We start from the raw sequence: 24,201 nt of genomic DNA, 5'->3' as shown, positions 1-24,201 counted from the left end.
TTAGCAAAGTAACGTCTGTATTTTACGTTGAAGTTCAAAATATTAAGATTGGCAAGAAAACAAATTTGTTTTCAAGTACAAGTTTATACAAGGAGGGTCGGGTGGCCTCATTTGCTATGTGAACTCTGGGAATTATCTGGTCCTTTCTCTTGCCAAGGATAAGCATGGCTCATTTTTTCCTTTTTCGGAATGTTCGAGCCGCTACCCGTCTTTTCCTGATCTATAGCAGATGATGAATGTCTTTGATTTGCCACTTTTTAGGTATATTTTAGAGAAACGAACTACCGCAAGCAGGGAAATCAATTTAAATGAGTGATGGGGCTCCCCTTGTAACAAGGGAGTACAATGTAGTTGCCAAAAGTTGCGACAGTTTCTTGGATAGCGGTTCGTTCAACTCAGTGGTAGCAGCAACGCAGGCGCTAAATCAGAAACAAGAAAATGCGACTCAAAAAACGAGCAAAGTCGGAAAAGAGCTGCTTAACGTGGCCTCGATTAATATTGAGATTCCAGAAAATCTAAGCTTTGGTAAAAGCGCAGGGCTTCCACCTGAATTTTATGTCGATATAGAAATCTTATCGTGTGAAAACGATAAAGAAGCTGTACTGGTCGTTTCATCTGATTCTATATCCTTATTTCAGATCGGATTTACAATGGAGGAAAATTCAAAATCGGATTTTGACAAACAGCTTTCACTGATCTTAAAAATATGTGCGCATAAAAACCAAGAAACAAACTTGAGAAAACAGTTGGCAAATCACAAATCTCAAGAGGGAAGGCCGCTAAGAAAGAGAAGGAAGAAAAGTTCAAGTGCTAGTGACCCCGGAAAACTACTGAAAAATCGTGTACATGAACTATCTCTGTCTTACAAGGATTTTGAATGCTCTCAAATCGTATTAAAGCATGACGAGGTTTCTTCGAAACGGTTATTATCCTTTACTTTAATGCTGAAATACATTAAAAATAAATTCAATCGGTTTTCCCCGGAGGCTAACCAAATTTTGGATTTACAATACTCCAATAGGTGCGAGAACGACTTTGAACAATATCATGAACATAATCATATCCACTCCAAATTCATTCAAAAGCAATTCACTTCTCAAATCCTGGAATATAGTAAAGATAGGCTGTCAAAGATCAAGCCATTCTTATCCCAATCTATACCCGGCCTAAAAGCCAATCTTTTACCATTTCAACGAGAAAGTGTTGAGTGGATGCTAACCAAGGAAGGACGTGGCGTCTCTCTCGGTGATAAGCCTATAACGATCGACGAAGTAGGGCTTAAGAACTTTATGAATGATTACTATGCATACGGCTATGAATTAATTGTACGCAGCCCTGATGAGGCAGCACCATCGTTGTTATGGAACAAATTAACAGGTTATATTCTAAGTGTTGATGACGCTGCACATTTGTATGATCAGTATAGACAGGAAAACAAGAATAATGATGACCCCATTCGTGCGAAAGGTGTGTTGGCGGAAGAAATGGGGCTGGGTAAAACCATCGAGATCTTGTCTCTAATACTTTTAAATAAAAGAGATTTAAAAGACTCAGAAGCAACGTTCATTGATGCTGAAAACAGAACAGTAACGAAAACCAAAGCAACTTTGATTATTTGTCCCAATGCTATCTTGAAACAGTGGCTCGAGGAAACTGAATTGCATGCAAATTCCTTAAGATGGTACAACTATAAAGGATATAATGAGATAATGACCCATTGTGAAACTGTAGATGATGCTGTCCACAAATTATGTCAATACGACATCATAGTCACTTCATATAATGTTATTGCAACGGAGGTCCATCATGCAGAATTCAACCGTAGTATCAGATCAAGAAGGTTGAAAAGCCCTAAGTATGACTATTCCTCACCCTTAGCTTTGATGCAGTTTTATCGTATTATTCTGGATGAGGTTCAAATGTTACGTAGTTCATCAACATACTCTGCAAAATGTACGAGCCTCCTTCACAGAATACACACGTGGGGCGTATCTGGGACTCCAATACAGAACATCTACAACTATAGAATGATCATGTCTTACCTAAAGCTGCATCCATTCTGTGATGAGGTAGATTTTATTCAGGCTCTTCAAGAGGAGATAAAACTGCGGAATGATGCTAACGATTATACAGACAATAGTTTGGTATGTCGGTTAAAGGGTGTTCGATTCTCCATCAAAGAATGTATGAACATTTTTTATAGGTACGATCTTTGCATAAGGCATTCCAAATCTGACGTTTCCTCTCAAATTAATATTCCTCAACAGCATAACTTTATCATTCCTTTGGAATTTGCACCTATTGAGTGGGATAACTATCAGAATCTTTGGAATAACTTTTTAGAGTTGAGTGGCTATAACACAGATGGTGCTGGGTCACCTCGTGTAAGCAACGCCTTTCTGAATGAATGGTTGGCTAGACTACGATACATTTGCTGTCATGCACTATTTCCAGAAATTCTGAATACCCGACAAAAACGTCTCCATGGACATTTGACAAAAATCTCAAATATAGACGATATTTTAATTTCTATGCGAATGGATGCATTTGACAGTCTTATTGGCTATTATAGGGAGAAGTTTCAATTGTCAATCAAGCAGGCACAACACGAACTAGAATTTTCTAATGAACCATCAAGGGCGCTTCAATCGTTGATCAACATTAAAGACGATCTGGAAATACATTTGAGGCATAAATTTGATGTCGAAGATCCGTTCGACAAATATCTGAATTTTAGTGAAGGTGAAGACGAACATGGAGAGGAAACGTTGGATGAAAGTGAGGAGAAATCCCTAACAAACGAAAATGACAGGTGGACAAGTGCCACCAAGGACAATGAAAATCACGGCGATGATGAAAAATTATCCAGCCACTTGAAGAAAAAGGGGTTACGTGCTATGGTGAATCTATTGCATGATTGCTACTTCTTTCTTGGTTCTGCCTATTATAATTTGGGCACCCGCAAAATAGAAGAAGTTTATGACAAAAATCAAAAAGAAAAAGTCAGAAAGTTGGACTATTCAGATTTCTTCTCAAAGAATGAATTAGAAGAGATTGAAAAGAATAGACTTTTAGAACAAGAAAGTTATTCCAACGCAGAAATTCTGAGAAAATCGATCCTTTCTTCGGAGGCTAAAAAAGTTGGTACAACTATTGAATTGGCCAGAAATAAATTTGGTCTTTCCACCAGTAAAGTACCTCTGCAATTGGTAAATATCGACTTTGATCATATAAATGATTACTCGACCAATTTAGGAGTATCCCGTTGTTTCAAGTCTTTGAGCAAACTAATACATGCATTGAATGAACAGGCCAAGCACTTCAATGATCTATTAGATAAATTGCTCTTTACCATTTACGAACCAGTCTACAAGACAGAAGAAAATGATTCTAGCGATACAATTGTTGGTGGCGAAGAATATTCAACGTCGATTGATAGTCAAGACAAAATATTCAGTCTCCTCGGTTGTTTAGAGATAATTTTACAGAATAGGGATAATATTTTAACTTCTGACTCTGAAGTTAAAATTCCCAAGCACCTGGTGCCTGAAGGTTCAATAATTTCCAAGTACCAAAAGCAGCTATTGAACAATTTGTGTTTGATAGCAGGAACTCCCTTGCGAACTATCTTTGACGATTTAAAGAATAACCGGATAGTAAGACGTATATCGTCAGAAAATGAAAACGAAACCCCTATTGAAAATTTTGAAGATTATTTGCTACAATACGAAACGGAAGGTAAGAACTTGTTCAGACATAATAAACAGATTAGAGAATCTTTGAAATTTTTAGGTTCAATTTATAATGCCAAGACAGAGTATTATAGTCAGTTACAAAGAATATCCGATTCCTTAGTATCGCTGCATTCATTAAGTCCTCCGCAGCTAAGTCACCTGATGAAAACTATCAAAAAGTCATTGGGTGGTGCCTTAGATGCAAAAATCAACAACACTGAATCACGGTTAGTATATTTAAAGAATTTATCGCGATTGAAGGACACGTTGAACGAGAATCAAATTCTGAGCTGCTCTATATGCTTGGGTGATGTTGAGATAGGTGCTATAATTAAATGTGGGCATTATTTTTGCAAGAATTGTATTCTTACTTGGTTACGAGCTCATAACAAATGTCCAATATGTAAGAGCTTCTGTAGCGTATCGGAGGTTTACAATTTTAAATTCAAGAACACAAAGGAAAGGAAGGAAAAGGATGCTCAGGAGCCACAAAACGATGGTAATGGTTTAACTCAAGAAACATCAAGTGGGGGTTCTACTATATCTAGTGTAAGCGAGGTGGAAAAGCTCTTTGGAAATAAATACAAACAATTCCATCAAATGAATGAGGTTCATCAGATTCACATAAAAGAAAGTTTTGGCGCTAAAATTGATTTCGTCATTAAACTTATTTCTTATCTGAAATTAAAAAGTGAACAGGAAAATGCTGAGCCGCCACAAGTCATTCTGTACTCGCAAAAGACAGAATATTTAAAGGTTATTGGTAAGGTCTTAAAACTGTATCGCATCGAGTATTTGGCATGTCTATCTAACACAGCTGGTGTTGGTGAAACTATAAACAACTTCAAACGTCAGCCTTCAGTCACTTGCTTACTCTTGAACGTGAAGACGTTAGGCGCCGGCTTAAATTTGATAAACGCAAAACATATATTCCTGCTAGACCCTATCCTCAATAATGGTGATGAACAACAAGCAATGGGAAGGAATAATCGTATAGGACAGAACAAGGAAACTTTTGTCTGGAATTTTATGATTAAAAATACGGTCGAGGAAAACATTCTCAGATATAAATGTATCCTAGAAGAGCGCAAAAGAAAAGAGAGGTCAAATAGAAGCGACAACTGTGACAGCAGACAAATTTATAGGGATGAGGAGGAAAATGACGATGCTAAATTTGAGATAAGCGTGGGTGATCAAGAAGTTAGTAATGAGCACTTGTGGAATTGCTTCTTCCATAAAAATGATTAACAGGATAAATTTCTCGCTATTCGGCTTTGAGCTTGGCCTTTAATGCCAAGGTACATCATACTAAACCCGACACTGAACACACCAAAATGTGACAATATAACCTCTTATTACAGATATTGTGAGGTACAGAAGTATAAAAAGAATGCTGTGATAATTTTTGGGTTCAAATTTTTGATGAAGGCAGTACTATTAGGCATATAGTATATACTAGAAGTTTTCCTCGGGGAAATAGGAATTGTCATAAAGGAAAAGCGGCAATTCTACATAATATCTTAAATGTTTTTGTTCTTGTTTTAAATGCAGTAATTCATTGATCCTATAACGTTATCAATTCCTGCGCTCCAGATACCCCTAAATTCGATGACCGCCTGAATCTTATTCTGCTGGATTCAAAATTTACCTGTATACGAAAATACTCTAGTGACAATAATAATAATCTTAATCTATCGTATCAGTAATTTAAAGACGACAGTCGATTATTGTTCCAACAAAAAGTTAGTAGTTACCCAATCTGCCTCAACTCTAAAATTCAAAAGAGTCTTAGAAAAAAAGATAATGGTTGCTAAGAGATTCGAACTCTTGCATCTTACGATACCTGAGTATTCCCACAGTTAACTGCGGTCAAGAGGTTTTCTTGAATCAGGCGCCTTAGACCGCTCGGCCAAACAACCAGTTATTGATGGAGGCTTGAACAAGTAGAATTGACCACCAAACCTAAAAATAACTTTAGACTTCACAGATTGCTCCTTCTACTTATCATGTTGTTGGAACTACTGGAGCTGGTGATTGCTTTCTGGTGTCTAGTTATGTTGAATAACGTATATAACATGTAAAACTTTTGTTGATAATTAGTAGTATTAATTAAGAATAAAAGCAGAACTCTTTCTTATACTACATAAGAGAGGTATATAAAACATACGCCGATTGGACATGTTAAGTATGTTCAACATAACAATAAACTAGGGAATTTACTATAAGTTCAATGTAACGACTCATATCATTTATATATATTCCAAGTTGATGTTCAATTAATGGATCTTTGACTCCAAGTGCACCCACCAATAGAACGTCATCTCAACATATTTCATCCTGAAACAAGGACTAGTTATGTGAATAATGATGAACCTACTTGTTCCAACATGTATAATCTCCCAATAACGTTGTAGTCCCAATGTAATTGTTGATCGGGTAATATCTTGTCCGGCCAGTTCCCATTTCCTCTGCGAACTAGAGTACTCTGATCCGTACCCGAATCCGTTGGCTCACCGATACTTTCATAATCTCTGTCATAATCTATGGGATAGCCACGCCCGTAATACGCGAAATGATCTTCATATTCTTCGTCAGTATTGGCTGATAATGCAAAGGGATTATGGCACGAGATAGATATGTTGGTTATGTTACAGTTACGACGCATACAATCTGTGATGTTTGACACTATTATGTCGTCAATATCACTATATGTGTTACCCCCTGAATCTAGCCATATAGTATATCCCCTATCGACTATAGTACCTGCCCTATCGACCATAATAGATGTATTATCGACTATAGCCTTATCGGTTGTTACGTTTTCAATACACCGCGCAATGTCGTCCCATATATTAGTGTAGTCATAATCATATCGAAACGCAATCTGACCATCATATCTGATCAATGGTGTTGTTGAAGTAGGTGTAGCAGAAATACTACATGTGCGAAAAAATGTTGAATATAATATGCACAATAGCTTCATAAGCGTGGTGTCCATGTTGGTTTTCAAATTTTTTCTTTTTTTTTTTTGTTGATAATTAGTAGTGTTAATCAAGAATAAAAAGCAGAACTCCTTCTTATACTATATAAGAGAGGTATATAAAACATACGCCGATTGGACATGTTAAGTATGTTCAACATAACAATAAACCAGGGAATTAATTATAAGTTCAATGTAACGACTTATATCATTTGTATATAAATTCCAAGTGCACCCACCAATAGAAAGTGTCATTTCAACATTCTTGTTCCAACAAGCAGCATTAATTATCAACGAAAGAAGAACTTCCTTAAACTATATAAGAGAGGTATGTAAAACAGACGCCGATTGGACATGCTAAATATAATTACCAGTAAAATCTTGCGACAATTGTTGAGATTCCATAATTGATAAGGTTAATAATATTGTGTATATAGAATATGCTAGAGTTCTCCTCATGCATTTATGAATTCACGAAAGGGAGTCGACAGTACTACATGATCCTATTCACATTTCTTCCTTCATTTTTATACGTGTTATTCATTGATTCTATTGCATTATCAACGCTCGTGCTTCAGCTTCCACTAAGTTCGATGACAGTTCTGTATCTTATTTCACTGGTCTGATAGTTTGTGCCATCTTTTTAACACCGTATACGATAATCTTCTAGCTACAAGGACGGATGGATTGATCAGTTATACTGGTAATTGATGGATAGTTGATTATTGTTTCAACAGTTGCACATGTGGATAATGATAAACTTGTTTGTTCCAACAAGTAGCGATTTGTGTATCAGTCACAGCCAGCTATTATCTCAAGGAGCTGGTTTGTTCCACTCATGACAAGAAATGATAGCAATTTTTAAAGCATTGTTCATGAGGTAATTGAATAACTTCACACTACATAGGTGCTTAAAAAATGTTGCCACCTATTTCATTCGATCTATGTGAATGACAGATTTTTACAAACCGATGGTAATGCCGTCACTGTCGTCTGCAGATTACCTCTTCTAAAAAAATACGCCTGAAACTTCAAACATGTAAAAGAGGGGGTTATGTATATCTATCCTCCATTATGTGTTCTAAATTTTCTCAAAACTGTGTGCTGGTGATAAATTCATAAATCTCCAATCTCCATTTTCATGCAGTTTCCTCGCACTGACAAAACTTGGGCCTCTTGGCTCTAACATTAGGTGGCCTAAATTTTTCAAGAAGGAGCCCCTATCATAGATGTTTTGCTCTTTTACCACGCGATGGAATACAGGATTTTTCTTTGATCCGATACCTTTTAAAAATTCTCTTGTAGTTTGCTGAGTACCTGCCATAAATATATGATATGTAAATAGTATTGCTGGGTACCATATGGTTAGTCCCGCATATATGAGTAGCAATAATGCCACGGGATAATTGCGAGGCCCATCGGACTCCCTTGCAATATGGATAGCGCAATTAGTAAGCAAGAAAACTGACGAGAATATGGCACTCAATAGGAATATTAGGAAAAACCGGTAGTTCCTTTTTCCTACGCAGTTATTGACCCATACGCAATGATGATCGTGAACCATCACGCAAACGTTGCACGTCGAACAATGGGAAGTCCTCGGTGGTCTCCATATCCTGCACGATTGACAGTACTTGATAGTGATATCTTCTAAGACGGACGAATGCGTTGGTAGTGTTATCAAATTGTAGTATTCTTGCGGGGTCTGATAATTATTCTGCAACTGGCCCAAATGAATATTCCTCGGGAGTACGCCGGGATCACTAGTGGCAGTCCTGATGAAAGATATCAGCATTATTGCCCAAAAATAATAAAAGAAAATGACCAGCACTTTATAACCTTTTTGGGTATGCCACAATTTATGTGTCTCAAAGACGGAAAAGAGAACCATGGGACATACAATAATGAAGAGAACTCCCAACCACAATGGTTTGGCACCCTTCACTGTTCTTAACCTACCACCAAAGAAGAATATATAATTCGAAACGTTGGGTATCGACATGTAACCTTTTCCATTGTTTATATCCTGATCACCTTCTAAGGTAACGAGCCATCGAAAGAACAACTTCGTCCAGGATGTTCCACCCGCATGCTCCTCCTTTGTGATTGAGGTGCTTTCCGATCTAGTCGATCTTCTGGAAACCAAGGCCATTATCACCTGCCTTTTCCTTCCTCTTGCATTACACTTTTCTACTTTTACGGTTTTATATATGAAAGCAGCAACTTTGATAAGCCGGTGTGGTGTTTTCTTTAATTTCCGAGTGGTTTTGGGATAAATAAACACAAATTGCCCATATACAAGAAAGCAGAAGAAAATAAAGCAAGAGGTTTGAACAAGGAATACAGCAATGAAACTCGATGGTATAGAGGACAGGCTACTGGGAGCCCTGAGAAAAGCAGCACTTGAGGCGTGCAAACTCTCCTATAGTCCCTACTCCCATTTCCGTGTCGGTTGCTCCATACTGACGAACGACGATGTCATCTTCACCGGTGCCAATGTCGAGAATGCAAGCTACAGTAATTGCATATGTGCAGAACGGTCTGCTGTGATACAAGTCCTGATGGCAGGCTACCGTTCAGGCTGGAAATGCATGGTCGTCTGTGGCGACTCTAAAGAGGAGTGTGTGTCGCCCTGTGGTGTTTGCAGACAGTTCATCAATGAATTTGTGGTGAAGGACTTTCCTATCGTCATGCTCAACTCTACTGGTTCCCGCTCCAAGGTCATGACGATTGGAGAACTGCTGCCAATGGCTTTTGGCCCCTCCCATTTGGCATAGCAACCTTATTTGGCTGCTCCGAACAGAGGGCGAAAATTTTTTTATTCTAATTTTTTTTTTTTTATTTTAAAAGAAGAATCCGTCATTATTATTATTATTATTCTTTTTAAGAACGCCATTGTCTTTACCAAACAAGAGAAGATAAGCAGAAATTCAAGCGATGACCACTACAACAGCAACAGTTGCTGCCTCCCAGCAAGCACACCAACCTACCAAGATGTATTGTGCCGGCCTGCAATGTGGTAGAGAGACTGCCTCCCAAATGAAATGTCCTATATGTTTAAAGCAAGGCATCTTCTCCATCTTTTGTGACACGGATTGTTTCGAAAACAACTACAAAGCTCACAAAGCTCTGCATAATGCCAAGGAGGATCTGGAAGGCGCTTATGATCCTTTCCCCAAATTCAAGTATTCTGGTAAAGTGAAGGCTTCGTATCCTTTGACTCCAAAGAGGTATGTTCCTGAAGATATTTCTAAACCGGATTGGGCTGCCAACGGACTGCCAGTTAGCGAGCAAAAGAATGACAGGCTTAACAACATCCCTATATATAAGAAGGATCAAATAAAAAAAATTAGAAAAGCATGTATTTTTGGTAGAGAGGTTCTTGACATTGCCGCTGCTCAGGTGAGGCCAGGCATCACTACAGATGAACTAGATGAAATCGTTCATAATGAAACCATCAAGAGAGGTGCTTACCCTTCACCACTCAACTACTACAATTTTCCTAAATCCCTTTGTACCTCTGTCAATGAAGTTATCTGTCACGGTGTGCCCGACAGAACTGTGTTGAAAGAAGGTGATATTGTCAACTTAGATGTCTCCTTGTACTACCAAGGTTATCATGCTGACTTAAACGAAACTTATTATGTTGGCGAGAACATTTCTAAGGAAGCCTTGAATACCACTGAAACGTCAAGAGAGTGTTTGAAGCTAGCCATTAAAATGTGTAAGCCAGGTACCACTTTCCAAGAATTAGGTGACCAAATTGAAAAACATGCTACTGAGAATAAATGTAGTGTAGTGAGAACTTATTGTGGGCATGGCGTTGGTGAATTTTTCCACTGTTCCCCAAATATTCCCCACTACGCCAAGAATAGAACACCTGGTGTTATGAAACCGGGCATGGTTTTCACCATCGAGCCAATGATTAATGAAGGTACTTGGAAGGATATGAGTTGGCCTGATGACTGGACTTCCACTACTCAAGATGGTAAACTGAGTGCCCAATTCGAACACACTCTGCTGGTAACCGACCATGGTGTTGAAATCTTAACTGCGAGAAATAAAAAGTCTCCAGGAGGCCCAAGACAAAGAGTTAAATAGATCTAAACATTTCTCTTATATATATATATATATATATATAGAAATCAATAGAAACTTGAAGATGTGCTTTTCCTGACTCTATCGTCCTCTTTCGTATGAAATAGCCGTATATATTGTTCTATAATTATTCTTCGACATCTATTTGATCATTGGGCTCTTTCTGCTCCTGTCCCTCTGCCCACTGCGTAATATCATCCACATATGATAAGATGGTGGCTATACTCTCAGGATTATTGGACTCCAAGGGTAAAAACTGAACCATCCCGAAGTCATCAACAAGATTAGCTATGCACTGGGTCAATCTCAAAAACTTCGGATTAGATACTTGATTCATCCCCTCGGTCTCCATCAATAGCATTGCATCGGGATTTAAAAATCTTTTTAGTTTTCTTTTGTTGACATCACCTTTTATCAAGTCTAACTTACTCAACACATTGATATGGGGCAATTCCAATAGTATCATTGCTGACATGGCCGAGAGTGCACCACTGAAGAATTTTGAACTATCTATCACGAATGGTGCTTCTAGAAGATATGTGGCACAAAGGTTGAAATTCAATTGCTGGGTTAGATGACGCACTATGTTGGGCAAAACGGGAATATGCGTGTAAAGTTCAATTTGACCTGGACAGTCAAAGATCAAATATTCATCGTTGAAATCCCCGATCTCTTCATCAAGCCAATCCAAATTATTCAAAAGATACTCGAAGCAATATATTAATCCACCATTGGGGCCCAAATCCATTTCATCCATGACATCGTCCAAAGAAATTAAATCTCTAATATCAACGGTGAATTCATACTTTGTAGCCTCTGCGGCGGGATCTAAATTCACAATATGAGCCCTTCGTCCCACAGTTTGCATATGCGATATGATAGAATTACAAAATGTACTTTTGCCCGCACCTGCAGGCCCCAGCACCATAACACCAACGCGAGACATTTATTCTGTTTATTATTACACTTGGGTTATTGTTATCCAGAAATCGAAGTGCGTTCCCAAACTCTCGTTACTTGATCTCTTTTATTGAATCTTTTACCTCATCATTTTTAGATTCTTGCAAATTTTTCTTTAGTATTTTTTCACTTTAGGGACAGCGGGCTAAACCTGAAGTATGTTCATGATTTTTGAAATATTATCTTTATAGCTGAGGCTGAAGAATCCACATTGCTGCTGATCTAGGGAGATTCGGTAGGGTGGTGAACGAATGAAGCGTATCAAACAGTAGATATTAGTTTGCAACAGACAATGATATGCATAACGTGCATGCGGCCCGTGGAATCTCTCTATACGGTGTATTCAAATGACCACATACAGTTGACAGACTGTCCATTTTGCAAAGAGACAGTTGACAAATATGTCGAAATTGACAACGCCCTGCTATTTATTGACCTTCTATTGTTGAAATCAGGTGCATATAGGCATTTGGTCTTCAATTCTTTGGAATTACATCTATCAAAATATCCGAGAGCAAAAGCATTAAATAATTGCCAATCCCTGCGTGAGTATATGCAAGCTTTGATATTTAATATTAAGAACTGGTTCTGTAAGTATGACAGATTGAACCGTCTTTGGCTTTTACTAATATCATTTGAAATTTATTTAACATGGGTTACCGAGGAAAGTAAGTACATCTATTATTTGAATCGTCACGATAATGATGGCAAACTTATCGTACTTTCCAAAAACCTACCAGAAAGCTTCCAGTGGAATTCGTCCATAATGCGTAACACCATCACAAGTAAAGTATTTACCTGGAGCCCACCAGTGCAATACCTCTACTTCGCAAGCTATTGTATTCTTGATATTTGCTTGTTTCATACGTTTATTCGCCATTTCATACTGAAAAAGCTGCATTGGGGGCGCGATTCTGTTTATTCAAAGGATATAATATCATACACAATCCTATTATCGTACGGTGCTAAAATTTTTCCTATTTTGATGTTAATATGGCCTTACGATACTCTGATTTCGATGAGTATCATCAAGTGGGTGGCCAATTTCTATATTATAGAATCTCTGAAGATCGTCACCAAACTTTCCTATTGGAATATCATAAAAATTTTTGTATTAGTGTCTCTTTTACGCTACTGCTCAGTTAAGCCAATACTCATATTTTTTGTGGCAAAGTTCAACTTTCCTAAAATCAAAAATTTAATTTGTCAAGAATTCATGTTGCTACTACAAAAGTCGGGAACATATCTATTGTTGTGAACCGATAAAGAAAACTACAATACATAGTACTTTTATCAAAACTTTTCTTCCAGTATTCCTGCAACAAAGTATATAAATATACAAATACTCTTTTTATGTCTCAGTCCAACATTGGACCCTCTAATTCACTTACAGCGTAAGGATATGCATATGACTCCTCCTCACTGGTGGAGTTAACCGTAGAATTGTCCCTTTCGTATTCTCGAATTGAACTCAATGCAATATATTGTGATAAGGGCAAATAGTTCTTTTCGAAGTCGTATAGGAAGCATAATGTCATCACTGGTAGTGGGAAAAGACAGGATGACAAAACCCATCCTCCTTCGAATCCTGCCAGTGTTCCTGTCATGGTCAATTGAAATAATAGCAATCCCACAATAATTCTTCTAAAGATTAGTGGCCATACTTTCCCTGTGGAATGGGGCAAATGATCCGTAGCAAAAATCAATTGATACTTGTAAACATAGAATCCGATTATGAAATACGCCAAGCCCGATGTCAAAATTTTTGTACTCATTACACTATAAATCAGTGTTATAATCAGAATTAGAATTGGCTGTGGTAATTGTAGTCCAAAATTGAATATCGGCGGATTGTAGAGTTCATTCCGTTGCCTTGGGGTTTTAGCTTTGATTTTCACCAATGGAAAGCCAATCAAACTACCGACTAAAAGCAGTTTGAAGGGAAACATACCAATACCTTGCAATATAATTAGATCGACATAAAATAATGAGAACTCCTTTACTGATGTAGCAAGTTGATAAGCAATTTTTGTAGTATCACTGAGGTATGCCCAATAGTTAGATGCGGTACCTGCTAATGTGAAAACTAAGAAAAGGTTAACAAAAATGTAAAAGAAATTTTTGGAAACAAGTGAGATTTCCTCCTCGCTATATGATACTAACCCTTGATAGGAAGTCAAATATTCATAAAAGTAAGGAATGCCAAAGTTAAGCAGCGTGAAAATATACGTTGGCAATAATCCTGTTACAATGTTAGCGGCCCATTGATGATCTTTCAACAACTGCCCCATACTTGGCCAGAATTTGGAAAGGGTCTTCAAATTAAGCAATGTGGCTAAATATGACACAGGAATGACCAAAAACAAGCTCGATAGCCCTATAAATACAGTAGTGGAATAAACTTTTGTTAACCGATCTTTTCTGGAAAGACAGACATGGTCCCATTTGATGTCATGAGGAGCAGGGGCCAATCTGGTTATGAAGTAATGTACCCTAGGATCTAGCACTGCTTGCGCTGCCATCTGTGCATTAGCAACGGAATCCATTGTTACAAACGCCGTAGGTGTTGCAGAATAGTGTTGCTTTCTCGCCTCAATGATTTCTGAGTCAATGAACTTTAACTGCTGTTCGAGATATTCTATAGCATCTACTTCCTTCCCAAAAATACCACGATACCCAATTTTCATTTTTGGTCTTTCACCAAGGGAAATTTGAGAATACAGGATACCATCGTCCTCATTAATATTGTTTGATGAGATATTTTCCTCGTGTGAAGGGCCACCTGCTTGCTGAGATCCTAGTAAGTGGTAGTTTTCCGCGTTTGGCTGTCGAGTACGTAACTCCCTAGGGCATTCTGCATACTTTAGTTCCAAGTTTTTTAGAATGTTCTTTCGGCAATGAAATAATTCATTCAAGGGACCCCATTCTCGACAAATAGTGATCGATGAAACGGTACCGATTTTTAATTGTTCAATTCTGGTCTTTAAAGCTTCCGAATCACGAAGCTCTATTGGGATGCCCGACAGCCGAATCGTTCTGTCGGTAATGGTGTTCTGCTTACCAAGGTAAGCTTGCCTAGTATTTACAACATGCTTTGTCTCGGCGACTGCCATTTTAATAGCTATAAAAGTGAAAAAGTACGTGAATATGACATACATCCAAAGGTACACATTTGTACGTTCGGGAGCTGAGTGGTTATCACCATCGCCACTTCCATCCACAATTCTTTTCACTAGATGCATGAAATAATTATCATCATCATCATCGTTGCCATCGTCAATTCTTCCAGTAAAATGATATCTCACTGGAGATATAACACATATGGAAAAGAAGCAAAAAACAGACAGTAACCTAATGCACATTTTGAAAAATCTCAAGAACACATATGCATCTAAACCTGCGTATTCCAGGATCTGTTCATCTCGTATTTTATACAACACTGTTAGCCAACCAAATAAGCTTGACTGGTTCCAAGATGGTAACCGGAGATTGCCTTCATCTTTATATCTTCTGCTTGCATATAACCTTGGCCACTTCTTTAACAGAATTGAGAACGAGAGCAAAGCAAATAACCCTAATGAAGTAGCAATGGTCAGTTGCGTTGTGACCACCTTGGCGGTGGGTTTTCTAAAATCGTGAGGCTCATCTGGTAGTGCATCAAGATATGACGCTGCCGACATGAGGTTTCCGATATATGATGACATCCAGTACTATTCTATTGTGCTCACAAAAAGCATTCAACACTACCCTCGTTTGTCAGTTTTCATATCCGTTATTTCGTTAAAGTGTTGAGTTTTTCTATTCATATGATTATTCATGCTCTATTAGGGGCAGGCGTTTTTTTTTTTTTTGCAAGATCATGAAAAAGTTTTAGTCATTTTCTAGTATCAAAAGAGAAACTGCAAAATCAGACACAAAGTGAACTTATTTCTATTAAAGGATTTATACTGGAGCGCTATGTATATGATCTTGATGAGTAAAGTGAAATAAGCGAAGAGCTGCAATGCACTACTTATCAATCTATTAATCAGGCCCGCCAATATTGGGCGAGGTTATGTAAATGGTCGATTACGATGGGCAGTAAAGCATTAACACTGTCATTGATAAGATTCTGGAAATGCACCGTGGCGTCTTCTTCGGACATGTTCAAATTAAATCTTTCTCTTACACGTAAAATGGCACCATTCGGATCTACTCTGATGTCCGGTATGTTTGATGTCTTCATTAGTTCGAATAGATTCAAGATCAATCCCGCATTTCTTCTTAATATTGAATACGCTACGAAGCAGTAGCTACGAAATTTGTCGTAATTTGATGATTCTGCACCCCCAAACGCCTCTATAATTTGAGGGGGCAGTTTCATCAATGGTGGAAAGGGTTTAGGGTCCTGGCCCAAAATGTAACCAAAATCTGCATGAAAGAAGTGCCCATCTGGAGTGATTAATAAGTTATCCAAATGTCTATCACCCACACCTAGAATATATGTAATAACACAATAACCAGCACAAGATTTGACAAAGTTGTCTAAAACCCAGTCCTGTACGCCCAATGCTGTGTTTTCATCGGGGTAGTGAAGCTTGAGATAACCAAGAATACCGTGGTGTTTGCTTAGTATACTGGCCAACGTATCGTTAGGAATGAATTCTATGGCGCCCTCCTGTGGTCCGGTGGCTAAAATCTTGTATGGTGTCAATTTCAGGTCTACATTTTCATTCTTTAACAATTCATTCATTAAACTTATGATCTGTACTACCAATTGATCTTGTCTTAAGTCATCACCAACTTTGAACATCAAGTGGTATGGTCTGTTCAAGGTCGTTTTGAATGTTATTTTCAATGGTGATAAAGAACTTTTAAATACCTTTGATGTTTCAGGGCAAACGTCCCATATCAGCACGTCGGGGTCTAGTGGTAGAGCGATTGGTCGTACTTTGACGAGCGGCTTAACTTTCGTCTCTAACAGATGTACTAGCAACTCCATCTTTTTAGCTGTAGTATCCTTTAATCTCTTAATGACTTCACAACATTCCCGAAGTATATTTATTAGTCTGATTTGATCGTTTAGCGTATCCCTAGACTTCTTGTCTAGTCTACTCCAGAAGGAATTCAAAATCTGATCCAGATAAGGTTTGTCTTCAGATTCTGACTTTAAATACCAGTAGAAAAAATTTCCTAATCGAGCGTTCACCAACGCTCTCCTAATCAAAAATTCAGCCAAAGGTGAGATAACAATGGGTAGTGATTCAGTTCCAGAGGTTTCCGACCCGCTTGAAATGGACTTTAATAGTTTCTGATTGGCATGCGATGCGGATAGTAACATAGAGTCTCCCGAAAGCTTTTGCGAAGATACTGCATCTACAATGGTAAATTCACTGTTAGATTTGTCAGAAAATGTAGAGAGATTTTCGAAACAGACCGCTTCTACTAATTGTAGTAAATAAAGTTCGAGTTCCTTGTCAGATGCTTTTTTTAATCGATTCACGGCATATGATCTTACTGAAAGATTTTTGAATGTGGAGCCTAATAGCTCTAAGGCATCGTCTATATCAATTTCCGCCCATGAATCCATTAATTCCAAAACTTCTATTCTTTCTGATTCTTCTCTCAAATTTGTGCTCTGTAACAATTTTGTCAGCGCTTTTTTATTATTCATAAGATAATACCTATACTTCCATATGGAACCCTTCTCATGAGCTGTCAATTTAGTACCTGGAGGATAGTTGATGATTTTATTCAAGTAATCCCTTTTCTTAATATCAGGTTTCACTTGCTTGTCTAAGTTTGCATTCTTTGATGCTCTTTCCAACCTTCTATACTTTTCTTCTATTGGATCATTATTGGGTTGATCAGGATCGTAGAACTTCAGTGTGGAATGATATTTGTCCCCCAGAGAGATTTTTAATTGAGGGTCATTCCTATTTGATTCTCGTAGGTCTGTGCTCAACCCAGGATTGTTCTTCAAAGTTGGAATGTTCATTTGAGTGTTCATGATTTCCCTTTCAGTGAATACAACAGGAAGCTCCAACATGGGAAATTCTAAATTTAGTACGAAAATACCCTGAGGCCAAGTCCTCTTCTCTCGTCGTTTCCTCAATTTGCTTATGGTGATTTCATCAAGCCAAGGAAGCCTCGTAAATTCGCCTTGAAAGTATTTGTTCAAATTTTCTTGGTCTTTGTTATCAGTGACTACTTCACAGTGGTCAATGACATCGTAGGAAAACTTCAATGATTCAAACCCCCTCTTTAACGCACAATCCGTAGGATTGAAGATGCTTGTTTCCAAATTGAAAAAAGGAACCTGCTTAGATCCGTTATATTCCCACAGAACAATACGTAAATGACTGCTGAAGGTAAGCTGCTTGATGCGGATGGGCAAAGTCAACCAAAAATCCCACGTTCTAGAGTTTTTGAAAGGAATATACGGCGTGAATATCGGAAGAGTTAAATTTCTGTTTCTTTCCTTATCAAATACCTGCATTGATACAACCAAGTCACTACAGGAAAACAGATTGGATGCTACCAGTAACAATTCTGGATTCAGGATTTTCTGTGATGGTTTCAACAGTTCCTTCTGTCCCTCCAGGGACTTGATTTTCACTTTTAAGGGAATATCCAAGTCCTGCGATACACAGAATGCTATATTATTCACCGACATTGAGAGAAGTGAAGCCGTTTCCTTGAACCGTTGCTTGTTTTTCTGTTATACTTTGCCTTTGTTTCGATTTGAACTCTTGTTGAAAAAATGTTTGCTATCGGATCTTCTTATACCGCATGAGTACCTGTGTTCGCTTTATTGAAAGCATGCATAGAAGAAATTCGCGTATTAAGGTTCAATAAAGTTACTATCTGGAACCCCAATCCATGTCGAGATATATTTATCAGTCTGCGTATAGAACCTTAAATGTCTATAGGCGACAGTGTTTTAGCACGCATTCCTTTGCCCTCAAAGAAATGACTAATCCCATAAAGCCATCGGCGCAAACTCTTAGACATCTACAATTCACGCAAAGAATACCCTTTCAAGAAGGATTAGAGATACAAGAGAAGCTGGTCAGAGCCAATTTAGATATTAAGGACATCCAATCCAAGATTGAGAGAAAATTAATTCAATTGGATGAAGAATACAAAGGTACTGTAACGATAAATGATAACGAAAAAAGGATACTAGACAAAATTATGGCAATGAAACCCAATCCAATAGTATTAACATTTGAGTTTGAACCAACTTATACTGGAGGAAAGAGGATTAAGAAAACTATGACGCCAAATCAAATGGCAGCCTATGAAAGTTTCATCCCGGAAACGCAAAAGGGAAACCCAAAGCCAAAGTTTTTTCAGCTTGAAAGAGGTGGACAAGTAACTTTTCATGGACCTGGTCAAATAGTTATTTACATAATCTTGGATTTGAAAACATTTCACAGTTTTCCTGCAAAATGTTTGGTTTCATGCATTGAACAGGCCACCATCAAAACATTGAATAACACTAAGATGGGCAACGGTTCTTGTGAGCCCTTGAGCTTGAATGCTTTAACGACGAAGGAAACAGGAGTTTGGGTTGAAAATGGCAAAAAGAAAATCGCCAGCATTGGGATACACGTCAGGCGCTCTATAACATCGCATGGGGTAGCAATAAATGTAAATACAGATTTATCGTATATGAACAATTTTGAAATGTGCGGTTTGAAAAACACACCAACTACTTCAATCAAGGACCAGCGACCTGATGCTGCCGTTGATGTACAAAGTATTGCAGTTAGCTTCGTCAAGGAATTAAGCAAGCTGCTGGGGATAAAGACTCTAGAAAGAATGCAAGTTGATGACATCGGTACTTTGAAAAAACAACCAGTGAAGTGAATGATGGCTGCTGTGCTTCCTTGAGGTGAAACAATGCTTATAATTTTTAAGTGTGAATATCTGTTACACATATGCGTATGTATATATATATTAGCCTTTGACATCGAGAACGCGGGATTATATATTTAATATTTAGGATGCTAGCTTGGAGTGAAGAACTTAAACACAATAGCTATGATCCCGATAGAAATAGTCCCGAATGTCAATAACGCAAAATGATCATTTATTTGTTTTTTTATGTTAAATTTGTCAACACCATTGGGATTTATGCTTGAAACACTTTTCGCGTCATGCACGTGGTTCTTTTTCTTGGATGCAGTTGAGAGTTCTTGTTCTTTTATTTTGTTCTTCTTCAGTATTTGTGAATTCTTGTATCGTTCAACTTCTAGCCTGGTCTTTAGATCTTCTATTTCCCTTTCCATGTTTTTTTGTTTCTCGTTATTTCTTCTTTTTTTCACTTCGAAGGATTTTTTGAAGAACATATGATCTCTTTCCAGTTGTTTAATTTGATTTCTGTTTTGTTCAATGATTTTTTCATATTTTTCTGATAGGTTCCTTCTCAATCCGTTTTGTAACTTTACCAGTTGCTGATCATTTCTTTCCACCAGCAGCTTGTTTGTATACTCCAAGTGAGTTGTATAATTGATTAAGAATCCCTCCGTGGATTGTAGTTTAGAATTATCGTATTTGGAGAATGCAATTTCTGTCGCTAAGGTCTTGATAACATTAGATAAGGTGGCGCTCGTACCAATGCAATTATTGATGAAGATCCCACTAAGTATTTCTGTATCAGAACCCAGAATAACTTCTTCCAGTTCTAAGTTGTTGGAATCGCCGTATATGTAGCTTGAAATAGCAGCAGCCTCTTCTCTTTTAGAAATTGTACCACAATCATCACTATCATCATCTTCAAAAGTCTCTGATTCTAGTAAAGGCTGTATGAATAGCTCTTCCACTGTTGCGCTTATCTTTCGATGCTCGATCTTTGTATCTATATCGGTTCCCAGATCTATTACGTCGCCGACTTTAACTTCTACATCATTTGAGCCAATTCTCTTTCCGTTGATGAACGTACCGTTACTAGACTTCAAATCTCTTATATACACTTTCCCCGTTACGGGGTCGCAGCTTAACAATGCATGGTTTCTAGAGAGCACTCTTGAATCGAAATTACCATTGTCAGACCTCACTTGGGAAAAAGTGTGTGAATCTAGTCTCTTGCCGCCCCTGAGTGATGAACTGGAGTTATTGTTGCTGTTAGCGACAGGTCTCCCCAATTTCAAACCATCTGGTTTGAATGGTATCACTATGTGTTTGCTTTCGAAAGTCCCGTTTAGTGATGTGAGGACTAGAATGTACGTATACTTTCTCCTTGGAGTTCTTGATATGTTATGCGGAAGAAAATTTTTTGAGGAATCTGTTATCCTCTTATCGTGTTTCTCTACTGGCCTCTTGGATGAGTTGTTGGATCCGTTAATGGGCTTTGTATTTTCGGGTATGCTGTTATTTCCTATGTGTTGCTTGTCTGGAGAGCTGGGATGCTCCCCGTTATTGAGGAAAGGTCCAGAGCCAGTCATTGGACTTGATTATATCTATAAATTTCAATCTAACCAACGACAGGCCTTCTACTAGGGGTGACGTTGTTATACAGGTCAGTATTTTGTGTCCACGTAGCGTTTGTGAGTCTCAAGAATGAAATTTCGATTTACTTTCCGTCGTTGTAAACAAGTAAAATTTCAAAAGTCAAGCAGCACAAAGATCGGACCAAGAGTAGATGGTGAATGACGAAATTATTCAGAGAGAACCATAAATGAGGAAAAAGAAGATGGTGAGGGCAAATTGTTCTTTGAGAAATTTCGGTTTGGGCCACGCAGCCCCTTAGCATAATATTGAATGCTGCAGAAGGCATTGCCCTTATTGCAAGATTGACAAGAGTAAAACACGTACATCATAGATCATATGCCGTCCTTCTTTTCCGAACATGACGATGCATCTCCGGTTGTTTCTTTGTTCTACCTTCCAATTTATCTTGAATTATAGTATATCTAGTGTACATGTTATAGATGAGAAAAAAGCCATTGTTTTTAAATATAAAAAAAAGTGAATGAAGAAAAAATCTCGCAGTTGAGAATAAATTAGTGCTGAGAGCTATTAAGAGAAGGGGAGAGATTTTTTTCTTTGATATTTTATGGTATTTTTTTTTTATGATTGGTTTTTCCACTAGTTAGTTAGCTTTTTCAGTGGTGGTAGTGGAGGATTGCTTTTCAGCATGCTGAACTATTTCGAACTCGTTGGTGTTTTCGGAACTAGTTTTGACCAGGTCCGGTACTTCATCGTCAAATCCATCAGGCTTATATTCGTGACCGGTGGTGTAACCCTCGCCCAACGTGTAGGCATGGACCTCTTCTTCAGAGATTTCACTGAATGGAACCATGCCCTTCTTTCTTGCCTCTTCGTCGGTAAAGGCGCCATAGTAGTCCTTGTCATCGTGTCCTACAGTGATCTTGAATGGGAAGAAAATGCATAGACCCCAGTAGACGAAGAAGGAAATCAAAAACGAGAAGAAGGAGTCACCGTAGAAGAAGTTGACAATACCGGTGTTGTGGAAATAGTCGTTGTTGACTTCCCAAGCAATACCAGGTAAACCGGGGGCCATACCACAGACCCAGGCAATGATAGCTCTCCAGTTGACACCCTTGGTAAAGTAGTATTCACCCTTTAGAATAAAGGCATTGGTAATGGAGTACTGTCTCTTTCTGATCAAGAAGTTATCACAGATCATAACAGAGATGATAGGGGTCATCACGACACCGAAAGAACTCATGACAGTCAAGAAAGTAGAGGAGGAGTTGTAGAAGTTCCATGGCAAACAGGCCCAGGAGACAACTGCAGCGAAAAGAGCACCTCTCTTGATATCGACGTACCTGGGCAGCAGACCGGCCAAATCCATGCCACTGGCGAACCCACAGTTGGAGATGGTGTACGACATCTGGGACATGACAAAGGAAACACCGCAGAAGAACGCACCCGCACGAGCGCCTGCAGAATAGTTAGATTTCAACCAGTAGTCGAAGATATCCATGGGCATCCAAAATGGCTCACCGTACAGTTTGGTACAAGTGGAAGCACCGATGACACCGAAAACTGGAATCAAAGTTGTTGGAATCAACAGGGCACAGATAGTACCGGCCCAGATGGCCCAATTGGAGGAGCCGAACCTGGAGTAATCACTCTGGTTGGTGGAACCGGGAGAGACGGAACCGAACCAGTACGAGATCATATAAACCCAAGCCCAGGCCTTGGTGGAGCCAGTCGCGGTGGATTCAGTGGAGGTGAACAGGTCACCCACACCGCCGGCGTGCTTGGTCAAGTAGATCACAATACCCAACATGGAGAAGAAAGTAGCGACACAGGACCAGATTAAAATGTAGTTCATGTGGTAAGGTTTCATCAAGTAGCAGAATGCAGTGAGGATGTGGAAAATAATGAACCCGATCAATTCCTTGGTGGTCATGGCCACTTTCGAAGTCAGAGTGTTGGGCAAGTGCAGGTAGTGGTGAGACCAGGAGTCCAGGATCATGTTGATACAAAGACCACCCAACCAAGCGTTGGAACCGTAATTGACGATACTCATCAGAATTCTGATGATGATACCGAAGGCAGAACCGTAAATACCAAACACAAATCTCTGGGCCAAGGTGAAACCGACCTTCCAGTCGTAACCTGGACACGAGTTGGCCAAGGTGAAAACAATGGTCAACACATCACCGACGATAAACGTACCGATGGTCTCCGGATAACTTAGCCCGACATCCAACGCGGATGAGGCACTAATCCAAGTACCCACGGAAAAGGACATAACACCCCAGTATGCAAAATTAGACCAGAATCCCCATGTCTGGTTGACGGCCTTGATAGGCTGCAAATCGGGGTTCTTCAAAAAACTGACGGATGCCCTGTCTTTGACAGGAATTTCTAAAAATCTCAAAAACCTGGTAATTTTTGTTTCGGAACTCATGACGATATGAATGCAATTGGCTCTAGAGTCCTTTGTTGGATACTGTAGCAGATACGAGAAGAACAATATAAAACTCTACAATACGAAAAGGATAACAAATGGTCTCGATGCCTTTACAGATATATATCTTCCACCTATATACCAAACAGAAAAAAGAAATCGCACTACAATAGCGAATGCAAATTTTTCGCCTTTTTTTTTAGTCTGTTCCTTTTTTTTTTTTTACTTTACTACCCAAATAAGATATATTATCTGATTAAGAAGGCCGATGGATGAATCTTCTCGTCTTCCATATAAACTAATAAAAGGCAACCTGCAGAAAACGACCATTCCTGCCAAGCGCCTTGCGAGCCGATGGGCCTTCTTGATGCATCCGCTGCTCATCGGCTCTCTGAAGCCTTCCGTATGCATTTTGTTGTCGCGCGTGGATATGTTAGTAGGGGCTGGCTCCGGCATGCGTTTACGCGGCGCACGCGCGTTTCTGTTGCGGCGACTACTGCACGAGAAGGGCGACTCATGCCCTTGCGCTCAGTAATGCGCATACGCAGTGTGCCAGA

General features: G+C 38.8%; 13 protein-coding genes and 1 non-coding gene across 14 annotated transcripts; 6 read left to right on the top strand and 8 right to left on the bottom strand.

Moving 5' to 3' along the window:
• Positions 1–308: 308 nt before the first annotated feature.
• Positions 309–4,982, top strand: IRC20 (E3 ubiquitin-protein ligase IRC20; the record flags this gene model as incomplete). Its single annotated transcript, XM_056229869.1, has 1 exon — positions 309–4,982. One exon carries the CDS (start codon positions 309–311, stop codon positions 4,980–4,982), a length of 4,674 nt encoding a protein of 1,557 aa, XP_056083845.1.
• Positions 4,983–5,538: 556 nt separating this feature from the next.
• Skdi_12.trna9L lies at positions 5,539–5,653 on the bottom strand. The gene is made up of 2 exons: positions 5,616–5,653; positions 5,539–5,582 (listed from the first exon to the last, which is right to left on the bottom strand). It is a non-coding gene; the product is annotated as a tRNA-Leu (tRNA).
• A 434-nt stretch (positions 5,654–6,087) lies between these two features.
• SKDI12G2800 (uncharacterized protein) lies at positions 6,088–6,732 on the bottom strand (the record flags this gene model as incomplete). Its single annotated transcript, XM_056229868.1, has 1 exon — positions 6,088–6,732. The coding sequence occupies one exon, from the start codon at positions 6,730–6,732 to the stop codon at positions 6,088–6,090; it is 645 nt and encodes a 214-aa protein (XP_056083844.1).
• A 1,063-nt stretch (positions 6,733–7,795) lies between these two features.
• Positions 7,796–8,866, bottom strand: ERF2 (palmitoyltransferase ERF2; the record flags this gene model as incomplete). Its single annotated transcript, XM_056229867.1, has 1 exon — positions 7,796–8,866. The coding sequence occupies one exon, from the start codon at positions 8,864–8,866 to the stop codon at positions 7,796–7,798; it is 1,071 nt and encodes a 356-aa protein (XP_056083843.1).
• A 196-nt stretch (positions 8,867–9,062) lies between these two features.
• CDD1 (cytidine deaminase) lies at positions 9,063–9,491 on the top strand (the record flags this gene model as incomplete). Its single annotated transcript, XM_056229866.1, has 1 exon — positions 9,063–9,491. One exon carries the CDS (start codon positions 9,063–9,065, stop codon positions 9,489–9,491), a length of 429 nt encoding a protein of 142 aa, XP_056083842.1.
• Positions 9,492–9,651: 160 nt separating this feature from the next.
• On the top strand, positions 9,652–10,815 carry MAP1 (methionine aminopeptidase MAP1; the record flags this gene model as incomplete). The annotated part of the gene is made up of 1 exon (XM_056229865.1): positions 9,652–10,815. The coding sequence occupies one exon, from the start codon at positions 9,652–9,654 to the stop codon at positions 10,813–10,815; it is 1,164 nt and encodes a 387-aa protein (XP_056083841.1).
• Positions 10,816–10,939: 124 nt separating this feature from the next.
• Positions 10,940–11,758, bottom strand: GPN3 (putative signal sequence-binding GTPase GPN3; the record flags this gene model as incomplete). The annotated part of the gene is made up of 1 exon (XM_056229864.1): positions 10,940–11,758. One exon carries the CDS (start codon positions 11,756–11,758, stop codon positions 10,940–10,942), a length of 819 nt encoding a protein of 272 aa, XP_056083840.1.
• Positions 11,759–12,064: 306 nt separating this feature from the next.
• ARV1 (sterol homeostasis protein ARV1) lies at positions 12,065–13,030 on the top strand (the record flags this gene model as incomplete). The annotated part of the gene is made up of 1 exon (XM_056229863.1): positions 12,065–13,030. The coding sequence occupies one exon, from the start codon at positions 12,065–12,067 to the stop codon at positions 13,028–13,030; it is 966 nt and encodes a 321-aa protein (XP_056083839.1).
• Positions 13,031–13,130: 100 nt separating this feature from the next.
• On the bottom strand, positions 13,131–15,476 carry CSC1 (Csc1p; the record flags this gene model as incomplete). The annotated part of the gene is made up of 1 exon (XM_056229862.1): positions 13,131–15,476. One exon carries the CDS (start codon positions 15,474–15,476, stop codon positions 13,131–13,133), a length of 2,346 nt encoding a protein of 781 aa, XP_056083838.1.
• A 323-nt stretch (positions 15,477–15,799) lies between these two features.
• Positions 15,800–18,427, bottom strand: VPS34 (phosphatidylinositol 3-kinase VPS34; the record flags this gene model as incomplete). The annotated part of the gene is made up of 1 exon (XM_056229861.1): positions 15,800–18,427. The coding sequence occupies one exon, from the start codon at positions 18,425–18,427 to the stop codon at positions 15,800–15,802; it is 2,628 nt and encodes an 875-aa protein (XP_056083837.1).
• Positions 18,428–18,633: 206 nt separating this feature from the next.
• Positions 18,634–19,626, top strand: LIP2 (lipoyl(octanoyl) transferase LIP2; the record flags this gene model as incomplete). Its single annotated transcript, XM_056229860.1, has 1 exon — positions 18,634–19,626. One exon carries the CDS (start codon positions 18,634–18,636, stop codon positions 19,624–19,626), a length of 993 nt encoding a protein of 330 aa, XP_056083836.1.
• A 140-nt stretch (positions 19,627–19,766) lies between these two features.
• FAR10 (Far10p) lies at positions 19,767–21,203 on the bottom strand (the record flags this gene model as incomplete). Its single annotated transcript, XM_056229858.1, has 1 exon — positions 19,767–21,203. One exon carries the CDS (start codon positions 21,201–21,203, stop codon positions 19,767–19,769), a length of 1,437 nt encoding a protein of 478 aa, XP_056083835.1.
• Positions 21,204–21,850: 647 nt separating this feature from the next.
• Positions 21,851–23,644, bottom strand: THI7 (thiamine transporter THI7; the record flags this gene model as incomplete). The annotated part of the gene is made up of 1 exon (XM_056229857.1): positions 21,851–23,644. One exon carries the CDS (start codon positions 23,642–23,644, stop codon positions 21,851–21,853), a length of 1,794 nt encoding a protein of 597 aa, XP_056083834.1.
• Positions 23,645–23,912: 268 nt separating this feature from the next.
• On the top strand, positions 23,913–24,179 carry SKDI12G2690 (uncharacterized protein; the record flags this gene model as incomplete). Its single annotated transcript, XM_056229856.1, has 1 exon — positions 23,913–24,179. One exon carries the CDS (start codon positions 23,913–23,915, stop codon positions 24,177–24,179), a length of 267 nt encoding a protein of 88 aa, XP_056083833.1.
• Positions 24,180–24,201: the final 22 nt, after the last annotated feature.

Source organism: Saccharomyces kudriavzevii (genome assembly GCF_947243775.1).
Source record: "Saccharomyces kudriavzevii IFO 1802 strain IFO1802 genome assembly, chromosome: 12".
In the NCBI taxonomy this organism is placed as follows: Eukaryota; Fungi; Ascomycota; class Saccharomycetes; order Saccharomycetales; family Saccharomycetaceae; genus Saccharomyces; species Saccharomyces kudriavzevii.
The sequence above is the reverse complement of the archived record's forward strand: the minus strand, read 5'-3'. Positions and strand labels throughout refer to the sequence as shown.